Below are 18680 nucleotides of genomic sequence, written 5' to 3'. Positions count from 1 at the left end.
CTCTCTCTCTCTCTCTCTCTCTCTCTCTCTCTCTCTCTCTCTCTCGCTGGATGGTTTGCCAGGGGCTGGCAAGGCTGGAGGGCAGCACCAGGCTCTCTGTTTTGTCATGATTTCTATGGCTGGATGCCCTCTCTAACACCAACCATTTTCTAGAGTGTATTGAGTGCTTTTTACATGGCACCAGCACCCAGGGCTCACAAGACAAGGACCTCTTGTTCAAAATAGGGGAGTCGAACCAAGAGATCAGAATATGACAGAAGTCGCCTGCTTAATATTGAGGAGATACTTGAGAAGGACAAGGAAGGAGAGGAAGGTGGAAGAGAGACGGACAGTCAAAGTGAGAGAGAGAAAAAGGGACTCCCCACAGATAACAATGGATTATCCACAGGGGATTGAGGGAGATGTTCCAAAAGAGGGTGGGGAAAGATGTTTAAAGATAGCAAAGATAAGTGATGTTGAGAGGAATTGGAAGTGTCTGGGAGGGGTATGGTAGGTGTGTAAGGGCGTGGAGAGAGTGTGGGTAGGCACATGAGGGAGAATGGTGGGGGTGTGGAGGAGTTTCATAGAAGACAGCATTATGTGTAAGTGAGGGGAGAGGCATGGCCATAAAGGACATGCCTGTATGTATGGGTGGCCACGATTTTATTTAGCCTGAGATGTCTTCACCTATATATATATATATATATATCTTTCATATTTTATTTTCAATCTACAGAAGTTACAAAGTAACTCAAAGGCCGAGAGTTTCATGCATACTACTTGTTAAACATGAAACTCTCAACCTACTGGTTAAAAATAAACTACTTATGTTTTAAGTTCTATTTATCCTGTTTGTACTGTCAACCTGATATGGGAGACACACACGCAGAACGATACATGAAAGGTTCTATGTCAAATGATAGATTTAGCAGTTATAGAGTGGTTAGCTTTTTTTTTAGATATCTGATTACACACCTTTTTGGTCTGTTCTAAATAATTCACTTGACAAAACTGGTTACTTAGGAAACCGAAGACTAGCATTACTCTGGTTGCCACTTAGATGCCAAAGTCAAAAATCAAAGGACTATTGTCATTTGAAACACTATATTGTCTTACAATAACATTTATTAATGAAGTGTTCTATAAATACACACAAAGAAAGCAAAAAAAACTATTGTGTTGACATCTACTTTCTGTGGAATAATGCTTGTCAAGGAAGAAACTTTCGTGTATATTCTTTAAGCATGCTGACTTCCTGCTTGAAAGTGCAGACGTGGCTGTATGGTTAAATAATTAGTTTCCCAGCCATGTGGTTTGAGGTTCAATCCCATAGTATGGCACTTTCGGCAAGTGCCTTCTACTAAAACCCCAAGCTAACCAAAGCCTTGTGAGTGGAATAGGTACATGGAAACTGAAAGAAGCTTGTTGTATATGTGTGTTTGTGCACCCTTGTGACATGCAATAGGTATCACACAAGCATCACTCTCATAACATTTCCAGTCTTTCATAGAAATATGTCTGGCTGTGCAGAAATATTACCTTGCTTTAGAAACGGGTGAAGGCAGATGACAGGAAGGGATGCTAACTGTAGAAAGTCACTCGACAAATTGTCTGATCTATGCAAGCATGGGAAAGTAGATGTTAAGAGGATAATGAAGATGGGAAGAGGGAGGATGGAACAAACAGAAGCCTTCATGTTTCTCTTACTCTAGCTACTCACTTCATAATCACTTCTATCATCAATTAGGGCAATTAGATAACTGAAACAGAATAGAAAGGTGTGTTGTGGGGGATCAACAGGAAATGCATTCCAGTATTATTGACTGTTAAGGAGGAAGTTCTGTTGTTTTCTGTTTTACAATATAGCTGTTGGTAAATCATTAGTATGAAAGAACTTTAAATGAGCTATATATATATATATATATATATATATATATATAAAGCAAATAAGTAACAAGGACACTGCACTGTGTCTGTTTTGGCATGGTTTCTACAGCTGGATGCCCTTCCTAATGCCAATCATATCCTTAATTGCTTTATCTGTCACACTGTTGTCGACTCTGACACCTGGTGCCTTAGGTGGATTGATGTTAGGAAGGCTCTCCTCCCATGCATTCTCCACATTTAGCAACCTTTCATAGTGGCACTTCCATGCCTCTTTCTTCTCAGAATCCCAAAGTGTAAGTGTACCCTTTTCCATTTGTACACACTTCTCATCCACAACATCTCAATTCTCTCCGATACACCATCTTGCAATCCACAACACATCTCATCTCTGATCCTTATAAGACATTGTTAAACCTCTTCTTTTTCTCTTCTGCTCTTGCTAGATAAACCCAACACCAAGCTTCTCTTTCAGCTACCTGATATGGTTCGTTGCTACCTCCATTTTCCTATTCTTTCCAAACCAATCTCTTCTCTTTTATGGCCATGTCAGCATCACTCTTCCACTGCTCTGTCAGCCTTGGTCTGACAGAAACTTTGCTCCAGCTGCAGATTTGATCTGTCAGCCTTAAGTAGGTTCTCTCATATTCATGCACACACACACACTCTATCTCTTTCTTCCTTCACCTCTTCTATGAGTCTTTCTCTCTCACTCTGTGTGTAGTGTTCCTTTACTTGTTGCCTGTCACCAAGTCTTGTATGTTTTTACACATTCTGTACTTCTTATATTAACTCTCTCTCTCTCTTTTTTACTCTCTATCACCTCTCTTTATATGATGTAAAGCATGAATGGAGCAAACAATCAGCCAACCGGCCAACTGATGTTCATATAGGCTATTATTAAACAGAGATGCCATAAAGATATCTGTATGTCACCAAAAGAATTTTGGATGACATCTTCTACTAACAAATTTTCTTCGTTGGATTTTATTTAACATTAAGTATTCTAATTTTGTATAATTATTCATCATCATCGTTTAACGTCCGCTTTCCATGCTAGCATGGGTTGGACGATTTGACTGAAGACTGGTGAAACCAGATGACTACACCAGGCTCCAATCTGATCTGGCAGAGTTCCTATGGCTGGATCCCCTTCCTAACGCCAACCACTCAGAGAGTGTAGTGGGTGCTTTTACGTGCCACCGGCACGAAGGCCAGTCAGGCGGTACTGGCAACGGCCACGCTCAAAATGGTGTCTTTTATGTGCCACCTGCATGGGAGCCAGTCCAGCGGCACTGGCAACGACCTCGCTCAAATGTCTTTTCATGTGCCACCAGCACAAGTACCGGGAAGGGGACGCTGGTAGCAATCACGTTCAAATGGTGCTATTTACATGCCACTGGCACGGAAGCCAGACAGCTGCTCTGGCAACGATCACGCTCGTTTTTCAAAATGTCTATCGAAATATGTGAAGTCTAATTATATGAATTATAGGGGATTGTTTAAACACTTTGACAATCTATTATTCATTAAGGTATAAATTTCGGTTGCCCTTAAACTTAAAAAAGTAGGCTAAGGGAACTAAGTCAAGTTGGTTATTTGTACGAGCTATGATAATTCAGGTAGATGGCAATGTATTGAAGAGTTGAAATTTGCTTTTTAGTTGGAAAAAAGAACATAGAAGTCGCGTGACAGTTATTAGCAATACTCAAAGTAGAGGGGAGATAACTTCAACAAATTGATTTCTCAGGAAACTATAAATCTTCATGGTTTGGTTGGTGGTGGCTTTATGTCAAACATGTTTGAATCTTATTATACATCAGCAGAACAATGCCTTCTCAACCCTGTTTTAATCAGTGGACAGATATTTTTACAAGTAGAAAATGAGGAAGATCTTTCTGTGAAATGGCATAATTTCTTTGAGATTATCTCTCTTTTTTTTCTGAGAATTAGTGACAATTGCGACTGTTTTTTTTTTTTTACACCCAACAAAGAGACAAATTTCAATTACATTAACAATGTTTTGCCCACACCGTTTAGTGACATCACAATCTATCTGCATTGTCCTTAAAGATAACCTACGATTGAATACATTTGTCAAAAAATGAGCATGCCAATTTTAAGATGCCATTCATGGGCTAAAACAAAACAATGACTACAAGTTTCTTGGAGGGAGTCCAAAACTTTCTAGAATATGTATATTGTAAATATGTGATGAGAATAGAAAGGGATTTCTTTATTTATTTTTAGTTAAATACAAACTGCCACATTACATCCTTTTTCGTAACTAATTTGTTTTGCACATAAATCTCTACTTTTTATCTCTTATCCAAACTGTAGTGTTGATCTTTTAACATATGTGCAAACATACTTTATTAATCATGTTTCCAGAAATTATTTTCATTGCAAATACTGCCAGCTGGTTTCCATCACAATTTTTTTCTTTCTTTTTCACTCCTACATTCAAAATATGTCTCTTTTGCTTTCAGGAGAAAAAAAAAAAGTTGTAAAACTAGAAACTAAGGCTATTCTGAAAATGTATTTTATTATTTTCATCGTTTGTTTTTTGGCTCAAATTATTTACAAACAATTATTATCTTATTGCAAAATAAAATGTATATTAAGATGAATAGGGATCTATTTATTTGCTAAGACATGACATTCTTAGTAATGTAAACCCCTTAAAAACAAGCTTGTGAAATAATATGCTATAACATACTTGATATAAGTAAAAAAATATGCAAGATAGGATTCCGGCAACAGCAGATTTAGCAACCTTTTCAATACCAACCTGTCTGAGGCTGCCCTTGATTCCTTGATACACAATTCCTGTTTTAAAGTGATCCAAACAAAAACCTTCCACCAAAATTCATGTTAACTCTTTCATTACCATATTTCTGTTGAAATACACTGCTTTTGTTTCAAATAATTTTGAAAATAATGAAGAATTTTACTAAAATAACTGTCATAATCAAGCTGGCGTTTGGAATATAACAAAGAATTTTGTTTGAAAGTTTTAATTTAGACCACTTTAACACTGGATGTTTCTACCATAGAACCAGGGACAGTCTCAAGTAGGGTGGTATTAAATGGGTTAGTGTTCCAGACATCATCTTAATAATGGCTAGGTTATTTTACTAAATTCTTTATTCTTTTCAAAATTAATTCAAACAAAAGAAGAGTGTTTCAACAGAAATATTGCAACAAAAGTGTAAAGAAAAAATATTTCTATGAAATTTTTAAAATTCCCTTCATTATTCTACTTTTCTGTCTGACATATTTATTTGTAGAAGTAGATTAAAATTTTTATCAGGAGTTCTTAACAGTTTCTATAATGATTGTGGCAATGTTGAAGTATTCACAGAAATATTTTCTAATTTTTAAAGAATTATGAATAACAGGAGTTGCTTGTGTTTTATTATCTTCACATGTACACATCATCTAGGGATGGGATAATGACTTGATACAAGATTAAATACCAGCCTTATACCCTGTTAAGGTCTCTAGAAGGCCTTATTTTTATTACCTTTTTGATGGCTATACAGTTGCTATTTATTCAATTAACTTCATTTCAGTGCAGTCTCAACTAGCAAACCTCCGTTTCATTTTCAAACAGAAATAAATGCATCAGATCAGTGTCTGAGGCAATTTGGCAGACTGGAACTGAAAGAAACCTATCGTTCACACACACACACACACACACGCACACACAGATTAATGTTTGTTTGTATCATCATCATCAATTAACATCCGTTTTCCATGCTGGCTGAAGAGCTGCCCGTGCTTCATGTCTGTTTTGGCGTGGATTTTACAGCTGAATGCCCTTCCTAACACCAACCGCTTTACAGAGTGTACTGGGTGCTTTTACGCAGCACCAGCACCCACGAGCCTGCAAGATTAGGCTCACTCACTGGGGCTGATGTAATTGACTTAGCCCCTCCCCCCAAAACTGTGGCTTTGTGCCAAAATTTGAAACCCAGTATTTGTGATTGACATGTTATTTCTGATGAAATAACATGTGAGAAAAGTCTTTTAATGGCGATCAACCTGTGAGCAGCAATTTTTGTGGTATATATAACAAGGGGGCAGTAAAGTATGAGAGTAAAAGAAAAACAGGCAACAGTTTAAAAGAAAAAGGATTTGCAAAGTACTGCATCTAGATTCTAAATTTATTTTGTATACAAAAATGTTTAATCATCATCATCAACAATGCACATTCTCCAGGGCTGTTCACTCCTGTTTTCCCACGCCATTATGGGTTTGATGGATCTGTCTCAATCCTTTGCCATCTCATACAAAATAAAGATAACACTGCCAGACTTTACTGTTGTGAATGACGTACTTTTGGCAAGGATGTCTTATCACTGACCCCTTAGCAGTGTAGACTGGGGGTATTTTACTATGTCACTAGAACAACTCAAAGCAGATGTAAGATGATGACAACGGTAAAGTTGATAATGATCCCAGCATTATCATGTGGAATGTATGCTTTACTTTTAAGCATCAGTTACCATGTTATATCTCTACCTTACCAGAACTGAATGAGGTCTCCCAACAGCTGAAAACAGTTTTGCAGTTTCAATATTTTTAGTTCATTCATTTCGCCTCAATTACTATTGATATCTATGTTACCAAACAAGGAGAAATTGTTATTGTGTAGCAAAATCATAAACAGGGTTGTTTGCTATCTTATGATCATTTGCTCTGCTGCTCTAAACCTTTATATTTTCATTGTTTTCTGTTGACTTTCTCTAAGTAGTCAATAACAGAATTATAAGAACCTTGGACAAAAATGCCTTGTTGTATTTCTTCCAGCTCTTTACGTTCTGAGTTCAGATCTGACCTTTCATTTTTCTGGGGTTGACATCAAATAAGTATCAGTACTATTCAAGTATTTGGACTTTTTTAATCTGCTACAAATCAGGAGTTGGAATTCTTAAATTAATCCAACGTTGTCTTCATTCTAATGACAGTGGTGTATCAGCTTTTGATCTTGACCTTCACTGGGCAACATCAGTAGTGTGATTTGAGGACAACTGCTGCTTTTCCATACAACTCTTGCCCAAGCCTACAGCCTGAAGTGGAGGAAACACCAGTAACACCTAACCATGTTCTACCAACATAAACTGAAGCTAGATTTTTTTTTTGTTTATAGGTGCACATTCATAAATCCATGAGACATAGAGATCCCAAAGATATCCTCTTTCCTTGAGGGACTTTCTAAAAGCTATGTTTTATGCTTTTTTTTTTCAACCGTACTGTAAGAGTTAAACTTATATTTTATCAGTCAGGCACAGTGAAGCAAGCAAAGTTATGTGTCTTGCTCAAAGCTACAGAACAAAAAGTGTAACCATTTGGGAGCTCAACACCTCTGTCTCACTGCAATACCAATCTTTGCCTTCATATCTAATTAAGAAATTACTGTTGTTATCATTATTATGTTTATTCTTATATGTCTTACCAGTTATTATTTTTAAAATTCCTCTTTCAGGTTTGATGTCCGGACTAACCATTGGCTTCTTTTCTCTCGACATGCTCAATTTACTGACTTTAAGGGCTGGAGGTACAGCGAAAGAACAGAAATATGCTAACATTATTATTCCTCTAGTGAAGAAACGACATCTTTTACTTGTTACACTATTGCTGACAAATTCAGCAGCAGTGGAGGCAATGCCCATATTCCTGAATTACATATCTGACCCTGTAACTGCTATCATCGTTTCAACAACTGGTGTTCTTATCTTTGGAGAGTGAGTATTAATGTTTTAATGGAAGTTATCCATATACAGAAAAAAGAAAAAGATTTCTTTCCCATTTCCCTGTTTTCTCATCTACCTGCAGGTTTATTACACTGTTTGCTGCTCTTTACCTTTCCTTTACTGCCACTTGGCACCACTCCATTTCTTTCACTCCCTACCATTATACTGTTATGTACCATCGACCATCATACCTCTACTCTTGTTCCATTCACTATACTCATTCTCCTCCCACCTCTGATCATCTGTCACTCTCCTCTCACAATCTTATGAACTTGTTTCATGGTCCTTTGTCTGTATTCTCTCTCATACTTCCCATCTTGAGAATAAACTCTGACACCTCATCACTTCATCATTGTCTTCTTTCCAACTTTTCTAAGAAGGTAACATGTTTTTGATGTCATCTTAATGCAATCTGGGACTTTTCATGGCCTGACCATCATACCACAAACGATGCCAGCCCAAAACATACCCCCACCTCTCCCCTTTTGACATCTCAAACTATGAGGTCAGTTCCCTCTGATACCCAACCTCCACTCCAGCCATCTGGTCAGTCAAGGGTAGCACAGCATTCATCAGTGAACAAAACTGTTGATAAATCTATCTTTATGTATTCTTCTGCCCATTTCAGTCTCTTCTGTTTATGAACAGCCTTCAGAGTGGGCCTTGCAACAGGTTTAACATTTTGTGAATTCAACAATTATTATTCATATACATTCAACAGATTAGACTGTTGGAAAAGAAAAGAATCCTAACAAGAACCCTCCTATTGGGTTACAGCAAATAACCTTAGATGCCAAGAACCTTCCCAAGTATCCTAGCTGTCCCTAATAACACTGTTTTCTGCAGCTGTACTAAACTGGGTTTTATGCCTATTTCCTCTATCCATCTTATCATTGAGTGATGCATGCCATCAAAGTGACACTGGGGTGTAAATATATGTTATTATTACTATGAAACTTCACTGAATGAGGTAAACAGCTAGATAGACAGGAATAACAAATAGAGATAGCAGACATTGAGCTCTTTATTCTGTAAGCTCATCTCTTGACTTTAAAAATCATGTTATAACTTCACACTATTCAGTGTCAATAATAATGGAAATAGCTTTCACTATTTTTTTTAAATAATAGCCACCAGACCCTGTCAACTGTCCAACCCATGCCATGGTGATGGTGGTGGTGATGATGATGATTATGGGAGTGTGGTGGTTGTGATGCTGATGACATTGATTTTAAGGTTATTTGACTATAGCTTTGGTGTGCTGCCAATTGCGTTACTGGGGCCCTTATTGGTGCATCCCTAACAGGGTGTTATTGTGGCTCTTTTTGAGCTGCTCAGAAACAGTCTTATCTCGACAGATATTTCTTATAAGATTTGCTTCATAATCTCATTCAATCCCCAAATGACTCCTTAGCATCCACTAACTTTCTTGGATCTGTAGCTTTAGAGATTTGATGTAGTAAGAAGGATATTTTCAGCACTAGTTACCTACATTACCTAAAGTTATCTTGTAAAACAAGGTTGCTGTTGATTCATCTTACAGGTAAATTGTAGAATGTGGCCTGCATCTGTACGTGTGTGTGTGTGTGTCTGTGTTCATATTAAAACATCAAAAACATACATGTTCTTACTTTAACTATTATTGTCTTGTTTCAGTTTAATTACAATGTTTTGCATCTTAGTAGCCAATGCTACACATTTTTACATGTATGTACGTACATATTTCATATACATATATGGATGTTTACTGAAAACCTATTTTCTTTTATTTTAAGAATCATCCCTCAAGCATTCTTCAGCCATTTTGGATTATCAGTTGGTGCTATTCTAAGTCCGTAAGTGATATTTTTGTAAATACATTTCTATGATCACATTTTCTCTTTATTTTTTGTGAAGCCTTCATTTGCAAAATCATCATCATCCTCATTTTAACATCCACTTTTCCATGCTTGAATGGGTTACATGTAGTTTATTGATTTTTGATGACCAGATGCCCTTCCAGTTGCCAACGTTCACCAGTTTCCAAACAAGGTAGTCTTTCTCTGTGGCCAGACATGGTCTCGCAGTATACTGGAAATGAATGAAATAGTTTGTATGACAGTGATAATCATTTACAACTATTGCATAATGACAACGAGACACACATACATGCATGCATGCATACACACATGTATACATATATATGAAGAGTTTCTTTCCCTATCTGTCTATTAAATCCATTCACAAGGCTTTGGTTGACCTGGAGCCCGAGAAGAAGACACTTGCCCAAGGTGTCACACAGTGGAACTGAACTCAAAACCATGCAGCTGAGAGGAAACTTTCTAAGCCACACAGCCATGTCTGTAAAAGAGACATTCACGTTACAAGCTGAAGTTTTTAATTCAGTTTCTAGAGAAAAATAGTTCTATTTAGCAATGAGATACTAGAAGCAATCCATAATTGACCCAGGTTGTTGTTGTCATGACCTTTGTGGCCAATAAAGAAATCATCTTCATCACTAGTAGTAGTAGTAGTAGTAGTAGTAGTAATAGTTATGGTTACAGAATTTAGCTCAGAAGTAAGAATACCCAACAGTCAGATTTTCAAAGAATTTTTTTATCATTTTCCTCTGCACTGATATTGAGTTGATCAAACATCATAGTTGTTGTAAAAAGTGAAGATCGTTGGAAAGAAAACTAGTTCCGCGTCAATTAAATTGTTATCTAATTTTGATTCTCAGCTTCCAATGATGGCCTTTAAAAATGATATTAACATCACAGATATGTTTTGTTTCAGTAAGAGATAATATAATAAAAGTACTGAAGTGAAAGTATGTTAGTAGCTCTAGGAGAACTTTGTGATTTGTTCAGCACGGTTTCTATTTGGAGAACAAGCAATTCTTGGAATAGACGTTCTGGGGCAGAGAGTGAATAGGCAAACAATCCTATCTAGGAAGATGAAAATTAAATGGGGTACATAAAGGAGAAGGAGACAAATTTTTACTGTCAAGAATGTATAGCAACATAAATCTTGAACTGTTTCAGCTCAAAGTTCATTAGATTCAATGGAATGTGCAGATAGAAAAGTAAAGAAACCAAATACTCGTAGAAAGGAAATGAGAATTAAATGCAGTTTCACTCTCTCTCTCTCTCTCTCTCTCTCTCTCTCTCGCGCATGTGTGCATGCATGCATGTGTGTGTGCACAAAAGATCTGAGCATTTTATTTTCATGTCCACAAAACTTTAATACAGGAGCTATTGTGTGTCAAGTGCTATTTCTTTTCATTTGTTCACTTTCTCTTATAAATATCTATAAGTATACACATTCTTTCTTCTTCTTCAAGAACTAGGATGTTCATGTCATATCATTGGTATATTCAACCTGTCAGGCTAAGCCATCAACACCCTTAAGCCCTTTTTGTGCAGAATCCATTTGTGTCAGTTCTCTAGTCTGATGATAAATTCCTTATATCAGTCTAGGAAACCCTGAGAAAGGTCATTGTCACTGTTTTACCTCCTCTAACAAAGCCATAAAGAAGAAAATATGTATCAAAAAGTCTGGAAGTATTAACAATGTCATCTGATGGAGAAGGAGGAAGCACCCAGTACACTTTGTTAAATAGTTGGCATTAGGAAGGGCATAGAAACCATGCCACAACAAACAATGGGAGCTCATGTCAAACTGTCCAACCCATGCCAGCATGGAAAGTGGACATTAAACACCGATGATAATGATGATGATGAATCTCATTAACACCATGAAACCAATGCTAAGTATTGGCTCTTAACTCTTTCTGATACCATATTTCTGTTGAAAGATGACAAAGCTGGTGTTTGGATCATAAATTACAATGAAATTTTGATCACTTTCTTTACAATATTTCTGTTGAAATAAACTGTTTTTGTTTCAGTTAATTTTGAAAATAACAAAGAATTTAGTAAAATAACTTTGTCATTATAAGGCTGATGTTTGAAACCACATGAAATTTTGATAGAAAGGTTTTCAGATCACTTTAAACAGGAAATTTGTATCTTAGAACTAAAGACATTGTTGGGCAGCATGGTATGAAAAGGGTTAATTGTATTCTCAGAGGTTCAGAGGAATTTAACTATTACAATTCAAGAGTTCAGGGAATGAGTAAGTAAAAAAGAATTAAGAGAGAGAAATAAAGTTTAGAAAAAAAACGAAATTCAAAAATAGGACAGGAAAAACTTTGATCTGTTTTTGATTGATATTTGACATTGACTTGTGTATATAACAGGTTATGTGGAAGCTTGTAGATACAAAACACGCACATGTGCGCACACACACACGCACACCACTTTATTGATGTTCCACATACTTTTGATGAATATTATACAATGACATGATAACAGGTAGAACTGTCTAGAAGCAAACAGCTTTGGGAGTTTGCTACTCTCATTCCTACACACACACACAAAGGCTTATATTGATAAACACATATACACATTGACACACAAGTACACATACACACACCAAATATCCCATAAGTAAGGAAGCCTTTAACTGTACTTATCTGTAAAATGTAATCTGTTTTATGAAACACTTTGTATCCCATGTGTTTTGTTCCATTTACCTATCAGATTGTCAAATATAAAGAGGTTTAAATGCTGCTGCCAATATTTACATGTGTGTTTGTATATGCGTGTGTTTGTATATACATACCTACATTTATTTTTATTATACTGGTTCACCAGTCCTCAGTCAAATCGTCCAACCCATGCTAGCATGGAAAGCAGACATTAAACAATGATGACGATGATGATGATATATATATATATGCATCAGATCCCAAAACCTGTGGCAGGTTTTGGGATCTGATGATATGCTATAAAGCTGAACCCTTTATGGACATGAATCCTAAGGTAATCCCATAAACTGGCCTTATCTAACTTTAATATATACTGCTCTGTAACTTATGTGCTTCTTTTTGGGGATTTATATTTTTACGGATGGCATATATATATATGACTGCTAAATCCACAAGTTTTTTTATTCTCTCTCTATTTCCTCGTGTTCCTTTCGTTTGAAGAGTGTAGGCTCGAAATGTAAAAAAGACTTTCTCACCTTCCTGCTTGTTGTTTATACACCTGTCTTCATCTTTTGTTTTTCTGTAAATTTCAACTATATATATATATTTATATATGAACATTTCTAAAATACTGTATGTAAAATTTCTTGAAATTAATACTAATAATCTGTTTATCTCTTATTATTTTCTTCTCTGGCAGTATCGTCTATTTTTTAATTGGTTTACTCTTCATCATATGCTGGCCTATTTCCAAAGTGCTTGATTGTTTATTTGGAAAACAAGACTACAGACTTTACCAAAGGAAGCAACTAAAAGCTTTGATTGATTTGCACAAAAGTACACTTTCAGCTTCACCTCAAGAAGCTGCAAAACCTGTCCTTAGTAATGATGAAGTTATGATTATAAAGGTAAAGAAGAATGTTTATAAGTTAAAATTATTCATATTAAACTGCTGAAATTTAGATCACTTTCTCCCTTTTATTACAATATTCCTGTTGAAATATACTGCTTTACTGAATTAATTTTGAAAATGATAAAGAATTCAATAAATTAACTTTTTCATTAATATGATAGTCTTTCAGACATAATTTTAGATTAAATTTTGATGGAAAACGGTTTTAATTTATATCACTTTAAAGCAGGAAGTTTGTATCATAGAATCAGGGAATCAAAGGTGATCTCAGGTAGGTTGGTATGAAAAGGGTTACACAAGGTCTGCTTAAACAAATGTGAAATTTGGTGGTTTATAATTTTTCTGCTTTGTGATATGCACAACTTTAACCCTTTTGTTACCAAATTTTTACAGAAATATATAGCCTTCGTTTCAGTTTATTTTGAAATTAATGAAGAATTTAGTGAAATAACTTGGTCATTAATAAGTTGGCGCTTGGAACATAAATTTACTAATGCTTACACTGAAACATATGTATATTGAGTTCTATTAGTATCACTTTGCCTAGCACCATTTGAGCGTGATCGTTACCAGCGTCGCCTTAGTGGCATGTGAAAAGACATTCAAGTGAGATCGTTGCCAGTAACGCTGGACTGGCTCCTGTGCAGGTGGCACGTAAAATACACCATTTTGAGCGTGGCTGTTGCCAGTACCTCCTGACTGGCCTTCGTGCCGGTGGCACATAAAAGCACCCACTACACTTTCGGAGTGGTTGGCGTTAGGAAGGGCATCCAGCTGTAGAAACTCTGCCAAATCAGATTGGAGCCTGGTGTAGCCATCTGGTTCGCCAGTCCTCAGTCAAATCGTCCAACCCATGCTAGCATGAAAAGCGGACGTTAAACAATGATGATATATATATATATATATATATATATATATATATAAGACCGAGACCGCTGGAGATATGCTGTGACTGAGGAGACACAGCAAATAAAGTGAGTTCACAGCTGTAACCAACACAAGTGTCACATAACTAGCCCACTCAAAGGTACCTTGGATTGTAGGGCAACATGCCATGCTTGAGGAGACCTATTGAGTCAAGTATATCTAGATCAAATGGAAATCGTAGTTGTGATCCCTGTGCTGGTGGCACGTAAAAAGCACCATCCAAACGTGGTTGTTGCCAGCCCCCTCTGGCCCCTGGGCCAGTGGCACATAAAAAGCACCCACTACACTCACGGAGTGGTTGGCGTTAGGAAGGACATCCAGCTGTAGAAACACTGCCAGATCAGACTGGAGCCTGGTGCAGCCTCCTGGCTTCCCAGACTTGTCAAACCGTCCAACCCATGCCAGCATGGAAAACGGACGTTAAACAATGACGATATAATATAAATTTTTATTTTTACCTGAAGTTGTATACAAAAACAGTTTAACATTAAATTGAAGCATCACTCAATACCTTTTAGAAGAATAGAAGGAAAAAGTCGACAGTGACTTGAAAGGTTTAGCTTACTAACCATCATCAGACAGTCAATTGAGAACTAATCAGCTGAAATTTTGAAGTCACTATCAACCTATTCTTTGTGTATGTGTTTGTGTGTGTGCATATATAGGCATGTGTGTATATATATATATGTGTGTGTGTGTGTGTGTGTACACAAACACACACACATCTTTATTTATTTATCATTCTTTTACAAGAATGTTGACAGTGATTTTGATGGCAGAACTGGTCAAAACTTCAAAATCACTGTCAACAACATTCTTGTATGAGAATAATAAATTTTATTGTGTCTGGCAAGGCTCACCGGTTTCATTTCCACTCATTTACTTATTTTTTTACCAAAATTTTCGTTGCTTCTTGCAACCTCTTTAATACTTGTTGAATCTGTCTGTTATCAGAACTGCATTTGTTTTGTTTGTTTGTGTGCATGTGTATACACATATGTATGTTCAGTTTTATTTCAAGATTTCTTGCCAATAAAGAAAGAGCTGGTTTCTAACCTAGATCCAAGGCTTTTTCATTGGAATTTCAACATCAACAACAGGGTATTTTTGTTTGTATGTATGTGTGTATGTGTGTATGTATGTATACATGTGCGTGTATACATATAATGTATGCATGTTTGAGTGTGTCTATGTGTATGGGGTTGTGTGACAATGTAAATTTGTATTCTATTAACCCATCAGATTAATGTAAAACTGTTTTTGTTATAACAATGTAAAAACAAACTTAAAATATGCATATATATATATATATATATATATAACATGTGGTATAATTATAAACAGTGTAAATTTTAGCCATTTCTCCACAGACTGGAAAAAATGATGAACAACCTTAATCAATTTTTGGGTTCTCATCAGAGGTGTCTACATCAGTCTGACAGTCTCCAGAGAAACAAGTAGCCTAACTGTTTATATATTCAACAAATGCAGCAGTTACTTTATGAAGGAGTCCCTAATTTGTATACCAAAAGTATTTAACACTCTATAAATATCAGTGGCATGCACACACACCAAAATATAGTTGCTTTCTTTGAATGTCTATCTCCTAAATTCACTCGTAAGGGTTTGGTCACCCCAGGGCTATAGTAGAAAATATTTGCCCAACGGGCTTCAGTGAGACTGAGCCTGAAACTCTGTGGCTACCAAGCAAATGTCAATCTCACAGCCATTCCTATGCCATATCAGAGCCTGAAAAGATGAGAAGAAAATCATTTTTTCTGTCTTGCTGTAGGTATCCCAATACAAGTTCAATGTTGCAATTTGAGTTGAGGCAGGAGATATGGCTTCACTTTGAATTGACTGTGGCGGGGAGTGGGGAGTTAGCCCCAGGGACTACACCATGGCCATGTTTAGAGTAATTATCATTCCCTTTGGAATAAGGTTCCACATAGACAATACAGCTTCATTGGAATCTAATGTTTTCTGTTTCAGGGTGCTTTGGATATGAAAACCAAGACAGCTGAAGATGCAATGCTAACTCTGGAGCATGTTGTAATGCTCAGTGTGGATGATTGTATGGACTATTCCACTATTGCAAAGGTTTGTAATTGTGTGTTCATGCATGCGTGTTTTCCTCTCTCTCTCTCTCTCTCTCTCTCTTCTGTCTTTTAATTATTTAAATTCTTCCTCTGATGAAGGAGCTAGTTTCTAACAACGATACAAAGCTCCATCATAGAATGTAGATAACTAAAATAATGTCCCATTTTAAACTTGAGAAAAGCGTTGCATATTTTTACTGTTCCACTTACAGATTGTATTTATGACATGCAAGTTAATTGGTTGACTTGTAACCCTAGCTTATCCTGATTGTCATTTTGGCATTAATTCACAAAACTAAGTTCTCCAGAGGGTGCACCCTAATGTTTAGGGTGTTGCACTCATGATTGCAAGACTGTGGTTTTGATTCCAGGTCTAGGCAGTGTGTCCTTGAGCAAAATTCTTCATTTCATGTTGCTCTGTGATCTGACATGTGGAATGCCTGTGCACCTGTACAGGCAATGTTGATTTGTTTCTTTTTATCTCATTAAATGAAGACAATGTAGGGAAAGTTAATTAAAGTAATTAGAGTAATTAGAGTAATTAAAGTTAATTAGAGTAAAGTAAGGTGTTAGTGCTGAGTTTGTATTGTAAAAAAAAAAGTTTTGACACCATTGAGGAATGGAGAATTTAGGTAAGTAATACGGTAGCCTGAATCGATGTTAAGCCTCTGTTCCCTCGTTTTTGTTTTGGATAGGGGTGGTCTACATCACTGTTGGTGTGGAAATTATGTGTACTGGTTAGTATCTTCCAATTTTTTATATCAATCGCCCACATCTCATCAAGCAGCCCAAATGTTGGTATGATTACTGGCACTGAAAACACACCATGGGCCACTGTTTTATTGAATGCAGAGAGTCCTGAGGTCCAGATTTCCTTTATTCAGCTATAATAGTCTTTACTGACATGTGTTTTGTTACAGGTGTCACTGTATATGTTTTCGTCCAACCCTGGATGCCAGTAACATTCTTCATCAGATACAGGAGAAACAGTCAACTCATTAACGGATATGTTGCTTGCCTGATTTACAGTTTTCCATCTTTTCACAACCATAGAATAATGCTTATCCTCACCAAACTCCAACCCTTTATGCTTTGAAAATGTTACAACCAGGACAACGCACTTTTTCATCTCATGCTTATTCTTGGCATATAGCTTCAAGTCATCTGCAAAGAAACTGTGTGATTTGGGTATTTTCGTTTCCCTGTGAACCAGTGAGATATCCTTCAGACTTCCTTAACATGAATGACAAGCTGTTTACAGAAAGTATAAACAACATCACTGAGAGGCTGTCCCTTTGTGCATGTGTGTGTGTCTCTCTCTCTCTCTGCCACTCGGTAAATGACCCTACTAGATATGTAAGAAAGGTGCAGGCAGAAATTTCATATAGTATACCCAGTGCAAGTTATGGACACACAAGAGCTTCGTTATAATTGCAGGAAAGTTACTGGAGAAAGTAGTCTTTGTATGTGGAAGATGCACAGGTACCATAAAGCCAGAAAATTGATTATTTCAAATGCCCTGGAGGTAGTAGATAATTTCTGCTACCTAGACAACCTAATTAGCAGTGGAGGAGGGTGTTCTGAAAGTGTAGTTGCTAGAATAAGAGGAGGATAGACAAAGTTATTACCTCTGCTTGCAATGAAAAGTCTGTCTGTCTCTGAGGAAAAGGCAGATTATATGATGCTAGTGTATGGACAGCAATGCTACATGGCAGTGAGATGTGGGCCCTGAATGCTGAAACTCGAGAGGAATGAAGCTAGCATGCTCTGCTGGATGTGCAGTGTTAGTGTGCATGTACAATAAATTGCTAATATATTGAGAAAGATTAGGCATCAGAGGAATGAGATGCAGTGTGCGAGAGCGAAGACTGTGTTGGTTTGGTCATGTGATGCACAGAGAGGAGGAGAGTAGCATGAAGAAGGTCAGTTGCTTAAAATGGATAGAACTTGTAGAAAAGGTGGACACTGGAAGACATGAGATGAAGTATTGAAGGCTGATCTCAGGATGTTGAACCTTATGGAGGAGATGACAGGGGATTGAGATAATTGGCATTTCACTGTACTCAAGACAACCCATGCATGACGGCAACAATGATATCATAAAGCCACTCAGTTATGCTTGTACATGTGAGGCCCTATTCCCATCCTTTCTGACTCATCAAGCATTCCCCCACTATGTTCACACACCTCTATCTGTGGTACTACTTGGCTGCTGCATTCACCTGACAGCAAAATCAGCACATGTTACACCCCATCCATAATGGAAGCCACACCCCACCCCGTTACCTACACAATTTCTACCAATCACCTCCTTTCTGTGCCTTCAGCCCCTGCTCTCTTCCCTTCTGCTATACTCCACTCTAAACACCTATCTTATCTGCCATCACCCTCAATGTTCTTCCATATCTACCATCATGACCTACCCCATTACTTTGGCCCCTTATGTGTCCTTTCTCCTTCCTGATCCACTCCTATATCTCCCACTTTATCCCTCTATATACTCATATTTCCCATTATCCACACCTCTACCCTTCTCACACCTCTACTTCCCCTCATACAAAAGCATCCACTTTCTCCCCCCCCCCCCC

The 18680-nt window shown here is 37.0% G+C and overlaps 1 protein-coding gene across 1 annotated transcript in view; it reads left to right on the top strand.

Annotated features, from left to right (window-relative positions):
- Positions 1-18680, top strand: part of LOC106874631 (uncharacterized) — a 77961-nt gene that overhangs the window by 39510 nt on the left and 19771 nt on the right. The window contains exons 2-5 of the mRNA XM_014922429.2: positions 7355-7613; positions 9398-9457; positions 12854-13061; positions 15986-16093. Coding sequence (XP_014777915.1) covers positions 7355-7613; positions 9398-9457; positions 12854-13061; positions 15986-16093 — 635 coding nt within the window. The remainder of the gene's footprint in view (positions 1-7354; positions 7614-9397; positions 9458-12853; positions 13062-15985; positions 16094-18680) is intronic.

This window comes from Octopus bimaculoides, chromosome 3 (assembly GCF_001194135.2).
Source record: "Octopus bimaculoides isolate UCB-OBI-ISO-001 chromosome 3, ASM119413v2, whole genome shotgun sequence".
NCBI lineage: Eukaryota > Metazoa > Mollusca > Cephalopoda > Octopoda > Octopodidae > Octopus > Octopus bimaculoides.
Note: the sequence above shows the minus strand (reverse complement) of the source record. Positions and strands in the feature narration are given on the sequence as shown.